This window comes from Melanostigma gelatinosum (assembly GCF_949748355.1).
Source record: "Melanostigma gelatinosum genome assembly, chromosome: 14".
NCBI classification, from domain to species: domain Eukaryota; kingdom Metazoa; phylum Chordata; class Actinopteri; order Perciformes; family Zoarcidae; genus Melanostigma; species Melanostigma gelatinosum.
In genome coordinates this window covers 17,788,143-17,797,188 of record NC_136647.1, presented here as the reverse complement: position 1 = coordinate 17,797,188, position 9,046 = coordinate 17,788,143, and the positions used below count along the sequence as shown (strand labels likewise).

Here is a 9,046-nt window from a genome sequence, read left to right as displayed (position 1 = left end):
AACAACGCGCTTTGTTCCATGTGGGCACTCACCGGAGGGATAGGCTTTTTCCTACAACGGGCAGAGTTTGAATATTAACTCCCGGTGCTGAATGGAAGTTTTGGGACGTTCACGCGCCTGTATGATGGTAGTCCTCCAGCTTTAAAAGTTTGGATTGTATCCGTTTAGCGTTTTGCTCGTCGAGGCAGGAAGAAGAAGCGGGACGTGTACTATATACATACATATATTAAATATTCTCTCCGCCCGTCTCTCCGCGGTGCTCGCCTGCTTTGAAGTCCACCATGTGCGGCCGGGCACCGCCGCTACAGCCGAGGCCATGACCGTCCCGCAGCGGCGCCTGGCCGGGCTCTGGCCGTGGCTGCTCATGGCGGCCCTGCAGGTAGTGCTGGGCCAGCCGGGCCTGGAGTCCGAGCGGCCGGTCCTCCGAGCGGTCATCAAGGTGTCACTGCTGAACCACGAGCTGACGGGGAAAACCATCACTCTGGAGGGGTTGTTCGTAGGAGGAAGTGCCGGCTACGCGGAGGGGAAACTAATGCAGGTAAGGAGTCTCTAGAGCATCTACACAAGGGCGCATTCACCTCCAAAACATATAGCCTGCTGACAAAGAGAGGCTCACTGGACCGGGTCACAGCGGGTGCGGGTGGGCACCTGTTGTCGTAGTGGCGCAGCTGTGTCACAGTTTCTACCGGCTCTCCTGCGAGTGTACAGCGCCCTCAAAGCTGTCAGGAATGCAATGCCTTGCTCACAGACACTTAAGCAATGTGGATGAGTGGGAATATGCGGACTTGACGGACAGCCTTGTCACATGGCATCCTTTGGGCATTGATATACTACATTGGTCTGCTGTTCTGGTTACATGTTGTCCTAATGGACTCTCCCATTGACACTTTGTTTATAGTTGTACTGCTCTTGCATCTGTACATTTTAGAGACAACTGAACTTGAATATGTCAGGACATTTTTTTGCTAAAGTTAAACGGTGCCAACAGGAGAGTAATAATTATACATTCATCGTCCATATATTAGAAAAAAGTTACGACATATAAAAGAAAACGAGAACACCGCCCTGTGTTTAAGTGAATCAATCCGTCTGTGGAGTGACTGTTGGCCCCACGTGTTTCTCTGACCTAAGAAAGCAGATTACCCAGAATCCACTGTGCTGATCAACCAAATGATGTTAACCACCTGAACTTGTTGCCATACGCCAATCAAAATGACCATCAGTTTCAACAACACTGATGACCTGCAGGTGTTGTTGAGGTTAGCTTGTTGTTCAGTCTATTTTTTGACTCAACCCTGGGTTCAGTTGAGGTTGCCAACCTTTTTGTTTTTTGTGTGTGACTTTTCAAAGATGACAGCTTTGTTTTGCACTATTCCTGGCATCTAATGCTCTTCCAACATTTTTAATATCAAGGTGTGGTCGAAGACTGTGATACAACTCGGCAAATCATGTTTAGACAAAACCTATAATTGAAGCAAAAGTTGAAGTTTTTTGTTGTTGCTTTTTTCTTTTTTACCATTTAGAAAATGCAAAGCAAACGTAAAGTATGCACTCTATTCAGTGTGCATGTTTGGGATTCAGGAGTGGATTAAGCCTCCCGGGGCACTTTAAGCCTCGGCTGTGTCCATTTATTTACCGTCTCCGGAGAAACGGGACGACAGATCTGAGGTAGTGCAGGATCCTGTCTCTTCTCACTCTACTGGGCGTGGGAGGTTTTGTGAATGGCGAGCCAGATGCATGCAGTTAGCCATAATTGATGAGGATTTACATGGCTCCTCCGCAGATAAAGCCCCAGTTTCAAACACTTACGACCAGCCGCCGCTGCTTTTTTCCCCGCTCCGTGTTAAAGCCGATTTGCATGTGTGGGATGTTGACAACATGTTATGGATGCTTATCACAGCGCAGGTGAGATCAAAGACACTTCCAGCTCTCTGGGATTTCCAGCTTCCTTTATTTGTTTTTTCTTCCCCCATAAAACTGTGCGCAGTATTTAGTCGCGTTCCAAACACAAAATGTTTAGGTAGAGGAAATACACGATATTAACCCCCTGTAGGTCTCAGCAGAGAGCTTCACCAACGCACTGTGAAGCAGCACATGGGTGACGGAGCGTGGTCGAGACTGTTGAAGGGCTATCTGCCTGGATTTCCTTTTAAAGTGTGAAGTTGTATTGTTTCCCCTATCTCGGACAACTTCTTGTGGTTCTATTTGAGGCTATGAAGGTATCGGCTCTCTTTCCAGGCTGTTCCCACAGTGCACAGAGGTGGTGTTATGCTGCAGGATGCTCTTTGTTGCAGCTTAGGCCTGTTCCAACAGGTCCCCATTGCCTCTGCAGGCTGCTTTACGGTCCCGCTTTATGTTCTCGTCTTCCAGTGGATGGGTGTGTGTGTGGGGGGGGGTGAAGGCTGGAAAGGAGGTTGATTCCCATATATTCTCTGCCTCACACACTGTGTCTGTCCTTTTATCTTTCTTTTAACTGATCCTCTGTGTTAAACGGATTGTTCACCCCAAAATCCAAAAGACGTATATTTCCTCTTAACTGCGGCCCATATCTCCGAATCTAGGAGTCTAGAAGTCAAACAGAAATTCTGTTTTTTAAGTCTGTTCTCTCGTAAACCATCAGATCCTGTGTTGATCGTGTTTGCTAACACACGTGAAGGCCGAGCTCTTGAGTGCCTGGGACAGAAGGAATCCCCAGTTTCCCCCTCAGAGTCATGAGACCTTGCTTTGGTACACATCTCCCTCTGATCTATTAAACTGTGATCTCCCTGGACGTGTGCCCTGTCCTCTGAATGAACACGTTCATTGGAACACTGGCTGGGGTCCGGCCAGCGCTATTTGGACAAATACAAGTGCTGAGGAATTTTGACTCCCCCCCCCCCCCCCCCCCCTTTCCCAAAACGAAGCTTGCATTATGACCAGAGGAAAAGTGCAAAGGCTTCTGGGATAACTTTGAACTTGAGAGGACTGTCAACTGTCCTCTGTTGTGAGAAGGAGTTGGAGTTTGTCCTCCAATGGGCACTGAGCCATAAAGGACATCATAAGGGCTCTACCTTTCTTTCTTTCTTTCTTTCTTTTTCTTAGCTTGAAGCGTTCTTTTCATCCTGTATTTTTGGGTCTTTGTACTTTTTGAAAACGTTGAATTGACCTTTGAGAGCTCCCTTAAATACATCAGCTATAATTAAAGCAGGGCAAGCAATTGACTGAACACCAGTTAACTCTGCACCACTTCACATTCCTCCGCCTCCCTCCTCAGTGTCCCACAAGGTATACTGAGCCTCCCTAGCTCCACCGTCCCAGGCCGGTATCTGCGTGTTTCGGGACACGGCCCGTTTGGGTAACGAGGGACGGGAGGGCGGAGGCGGCGCTGAGGGAGAACATCAAAGCGCGTCCAGTTCTGAACGTGAGCCGGGATGATTAAAAACGGAGGCTGTTTACACTGCACTTCCCATATGGGCCCTCGCATTTCCCCCCTCCCTCTAGATTTCCTGTCCATACTTCCTATCTCCCTGGATGAGATAACAGCCTGTCCAGGGCTCCTCGGGGCTCCTCGCCGCTTCATGCGGAGGTGCTGTGGCGCATAGCTTTGCTTTTGTACACGTGGCATAACATTCATCTGAAAATATATATCTATACATTTTTCCTGCAGTGGGTCCGGGTCCCTGGACTTTTGTTTTTGGTTTCATATCAGCCCTCGCAACTCCTTGTGGTGTGAGAACTGTGAGAAATCTGAAAATCATCAGGATGGGATCAGAAAATGGGTTTGACTCCAAATCCATGAAGTGTTTGGAAGATTTTGTATTCGTAGCAACAGGGATGGAGATGAATTGAACTGTGGAAAGGAATACAGTGAAATGGCTGAATATATGACCAGTGCGAATGACGAGTGCTATTTTCACAATAAACTTAGTGCTTTGCCCTCACTCTTATATGTCCTTGCATGGGATCCTCCGATTGTTTGCTCGCTAATGAATCTAGAACAACCTCCAGGTTAATACATAAACAGTAGCCGTAGAAAAGGCCTCAATTTGCTGCAAGCCCCAGTTCACATCCCCCATATGAGACCCCCGACATGAGCAGCAGGAGGACCACGTCCCTATCAGTCCTATCTGCCCCTCGGCGACACTGGCAGTCCTATAAATTATCTACGATCATTCATCAGCCGCATTCATCCCCTACAAGCAATACTAGCTCCCCCTGGCGGCATGGAGGGTCTCCTACCACTCTTTTCCCAGCCTCTACCGTAACTTCCACTCCACGACCCATGAACATTCCCGTGAGAATCACAGGCTCGCGCTCACGCCCTAGTTATGGTCGGTTTCGAGGTGCTGCACGAGTGATCCGTCCTATTGCACATACCCCCAAAGCTTCCTGTGCTGATGACGACACAGTGTCTTCCCCCATCAAAATGTGTCTGATTAATGCACGCTCTATAACAAACAAGGCTCACATTTTAAATGACTTGTTCACAAGTCATAATTTGGCTTTTTTATTTCTGACTGAGACCTGGCAACAGAATATGGAATGCATCCATTTCAATGAACTCTGCCCTGTGGACTGCTCTTATGTTGGGACACCGCGTCTGACAGGCCGCGGTGGAGGCCTCGCCGTGGTCTGGAAGAATCAGCTTTCCTGCCAATTGGGGAGCACAGAATCCTATGCTACTTTTGAGCTGCAGCTCACTAAAGTGGGCCGACTAAAGCCGCTTTTCTGTTTTTTAATTTACCGACCTCCAGGTCCTGCAGGTCAGTTTTTATCAGAGTTCACAGACTTTCTGACCTCTATTATCAAGCAGACAAAGTGCTTCTGGTTGGTGATTTTAATCTGCATATCAATGACACCACAGACTGTACAGCTACTGAGTTTCTCAATATTACTGAATCTTTTAATTTCACGCAACATGTTTCTGGCGCCACTCACAGGGGTGGTCACACCTTGGACCTTGTGTTCTCTCTGGGTCTTGATATTGATAATACCCGTTGTGAGGACCTATTGATCAGTGACCATAAATGTATTTTCTTTGATCTTTCTGTCAATGCTGACCCCTTGTGTCTGAAACAAACATTCCACTCCCGCATTATTACTCAGAGTACAGCTGATCAGTTCTTTATGCACTTCTGCTGTGATATTAACACAAATCTCAATGATGTTGAACTCTTGATACAGTCATTTCATGAACATTGCACCACTTTGCTGGACAAAGTGGCACCTCTTAAGGAAAGGACCAGGGCAGCCTATAACACTTCTTTGTGGATGACAGACGCTGTGTGCAGCCTGAGACAGAAGTGTCGCAGGACAGAGCGGCTCTGGAAAGCTACTGGGCTAGAAGTGCATCGCTCATATCTCAAAGACCTCAGAGTTTATTTTAATACTGGAGTAAAGGAAGCTAGAACTGCTTATTTTGCCAACCTAATCTCTTCCTCAAAGAGAAATCCCAAGATTCAGTTTGACACAATTAAGATAATTGTTTCACCGTCTGTCTCTACATTACCATGCTGTTCTGTTGACGATTGCAACAAATTCCTTATCTATTTTATTGATAAGGTAACAGGTATTAGGTCTGGCATTCAGCCTGGGATCTGTTCATCTACATGTAGCTCCTCGCAATCTCCTGCTGTTCTGGACTCTTTCCAGCCTATCAGCCTTCAAGACCTGATGGACTTAATTAACAAAACAAAGCCATCATCTTGCCCTCTGGATATAATACCATCCTCTCTATTTAAGAAAGTTCTGCGAACTATTGGCCCTGCAGTAACATCTGTTGTCAATTCCTCATTGTCTACAGGAATTGTCCCTTCCTATTTCAAACATGCCACTATCCAGCCCATATTAAAGAAACCTAACTTAGATCCAGCTTTGCCCATGAACTACAGGCCCATATCAAAACTGCCTTTCTTGTCCAAAATTTTAGAGAAAGTGGTGGCCAAACAACTTACTGCTGCACTGGAGAGGCACAACATGGATGACAAGTTCCAGTCTGGGTTTCGTAAGCAACACTCTACTGAAACCGCTCTCCTGAGGGTTTCAAATGACATTCTCATGTGTGCTGATGCAGGTGACTGCTCTGTGTTAGTTCTTCTGGACCTCAGTTCTGCATTTGACACTGTAGACCATAACATCCTGATTAAGAGGCTACGTGATTGGGTGGGCATATCCGGCATAGCGTTAGACTGGTTTACATCTTACCTCAATGACAGAAGTTTCAATGTCTCTGTGGGTGATTTTGTGTCTGTTACCTCTCCACTGTCTTGTGGTGTACCGCAGGGCTCAGTTCTGGGGCCTCTGTTATTTTCCCTTTATCTGTTACCTTTGGGGCCGATTATAAAAAGCTACAGTGTGTCCTATAACTTATATGCAGATGATATCCAACTCCATCTGTCATTCAAACCCAGCAAGGCATTGACATTAACTAGGCTCCTGGACTGTGTCAATGCCATCAGAGACTGGACGGCAGAAAACTGCTTACAACTCAATGACTCTAAGACGGAGGTTCTAGTTATTGCTCCAGAGGAGTTTGTCCCCATGATCAGGCAGATTATTAGTCCACTCTCCTCTGCTGCCCATTGCAACCTGCGCAATCTTGGGATTTTCTTTGATCGATCCATGTCGTTTGACCCTCATGTTAAGCAGCTGTCCAGGTCATGTTTCTTCCATCTAAGAAATATCAGTAAACTGAGATCTGTAGTATCAACACCTGAATTAGAAATGATTATACACACATTTATCTCTTCACGCATTGACTACTGCAACTCACTTTTTACATCGCTCAGTGCATCTGCTCTTAACCGTCTGCAGGTCATCCAAAACGCTGCCGCCAGATTACTCACCAGAACAAATCGACGGTCTCACATCACCCCCGTACTCCGATCTCTCCACTGGCTCCCTGTAGCATCTCGGATACACTTCAAAATTCTCACCATCACTTACAGAGCACTTCACGGTCAGGCTCCGGCTTATGTAGCTGATCTACTTCGCCCCTATTCACCCGCCCGCACTCTCAGGTCAAACGCTCTAGGTCTTCTGTCAGTCCCACGCACACGATTTAAGACCCGTGGTGACCGAGCCTTTGAGGCAGTGGCCCCGAGGCTCTGGAATGCTCTGCCTGCAACTCTGCGCCTCGCAGATACTGTGGATACTTTTAAAAGCCAGCTAAAAACCCACCTGTTTAGGCTGGCGTTTGTGTAAAAGTAAACCCATGTCCTAGACCTGCTCTTAAAATATGTTTTACATTTTTATTTTATTTTTTATTTTATTTTTTACTTTTCTCTGTGTATATAATTTATTGACCCTAGGGTCACATTGTGTTTTTTATGCTTTTAAATGTCTGCTCTTTTAAGCACTTTGTGATATTATTGTCTGTGAAAAGTGCAATATAAATAAAATTCATTCATTCATTCATTCATTCATAAAGGTACGAATGAAATTGCCATAAGCTCACAATTTCCCCCCAGCTTTGCCTTTTGAAAGGAACGCTGTCTTTTCTGTGATTTTAAAAGATAAAAAAAAGGAAGGCTACTCAGAGACAAACATATCGCATAAGAAACACGGAGATTATTCACATTCCCTCATATCTGCCGTCGAGGCGTGCTCCTCTTTCTTTTTTTCCTCTTTTTTCTCCACATGGTCGTCAGTTCAGCTGGTGCTTTTCCTATCTTCTCCTTCCTCCAGTGATCTGAGACCACGGTTCCATGTTGCCTCTGGCCTCCCCCCCCCCCCCACGCGTGTCCGACCCCTCAGACAAAGCTCTGGACTCATGGTTTCTCCTCCTGAGCGGGGGGGGGGGGGGGGGGGGTCTGAACAGGAAGCAGCGGCCTGTCGGACCCACTTCAGGAGATGGCCGCCGAGATGTTTCTCGGGGCACTGGGAATAAAAAAAGAGGACAGGCAGGTAGGGGAAACATGGCAAATCTCTTAATCCCGCCGGCCCCCTTCTTTTTAAGTCATTAGACCGGGTCTGGAATTCATGGACGTTATACAACACATTCTTTTCTACTTTTCGTTGCTCTCCTCATGCAAATAGCGAGAGAAAGTCACTGCAGCACACTGTCATCGTTCTACTCGGGTGCAAAACAGTCCCATGCTTAATTGCAAGTTTTTGTTTTGTTTTGTTTTGGTAGCACATCTATGTAGAGCAGGGGTGTCCAAACTTTTTTCAAAGAGGGCCAAATTTGATAATGTGAAAATGCCCAAGGGCCAACAGTCCCTGCTGACATTATTTTAAACAATACAAGTAGCCTATACATACATTGTTATTTTATCATTTTATTTTCAATGACAGCAAATAGCAATGTAACCAAATGTAAGCATTCATGTGTGAACACATCTCAACAACTATTCTGCCTTTCTTTCACATCTTGAAAGTCAGATAACAAAGAACAAGCCATCTAAAAGCTAATTACATAGGAACCGATCAATATTCTCACCTCAAGACAATCTTAAATATGACTTAGTGAGGGTGATGAAAAGTTGTCTAACATTTAAATTCAACACACATGAAACAGGCTCATGAAAAAAATCAAGTTGTCTCTTCGTATCTGATGATAGCTCTTCAGTGTTACGAGCCAGGCAAACATTAGCAAACTCTGTCGTCTTCTCGGGGCAAATGTTTTCTGCTATTTTCATAACAGTCTTTGATAACCTCACATTCCGTAAAAGGGTTGTCATGTTTAGCAATTACCACGGCCACTCCGCAGCTTACTTTGATGATGTTTTCATGTGAAAGGGACCGCTGCTGTGTGGCCAAGTTATCTTGGAGTTGCTTCACTTTTCTAGCACGGACGCTCTCTGATAGCTTGTTGTAGCATTAGCACGTTTGGTCTCGTAGTGTCTCTTTACATTATATTCCTTAAACAAGGCAACAGTCTCATGACAAATTAGGGAGACACAGTTGTTTCGGTTTTCGGTGAAAAAAATATTTTTTACTTGCCGTAGCCATGACAGTTCAAGGGTCAGAGCCAATTTCAAACAGCCAGACAGTTACAGAGTGGTGCTGCCACCATGAGGTAAAAATAGGAATTGCATGTTGAATTTGTATGATTTATTCATTCCGT

At 45.8% G+C, this 9,046-nt stretch overlaps 1 protein-coding gene across 2 annotated transcripts in view; it reads left to right on the top strand.

The window, feature by feature from the left end:
* The window catches only part of rnf43 (ring finger protein 43), an 84,907-nt gene continuing 75,861 nt past the window's right edge, over positions 1-9,046 (top strand). For both annotated transcript variants that reach the window (XR_013772598.1, XM_079283876.1), the window contains exon 1: positions 1-538. Coding sequence is in view for 1 of the 2 variants with exons in the window: in XM_079283876.1 (XP_079140002.1) it covers positions 317-538 (222 nt within the window). In the remaining variant the exon portion in view is untranslated. The remainder of the gene's footprint in view (positions 539-9,046) is intronic.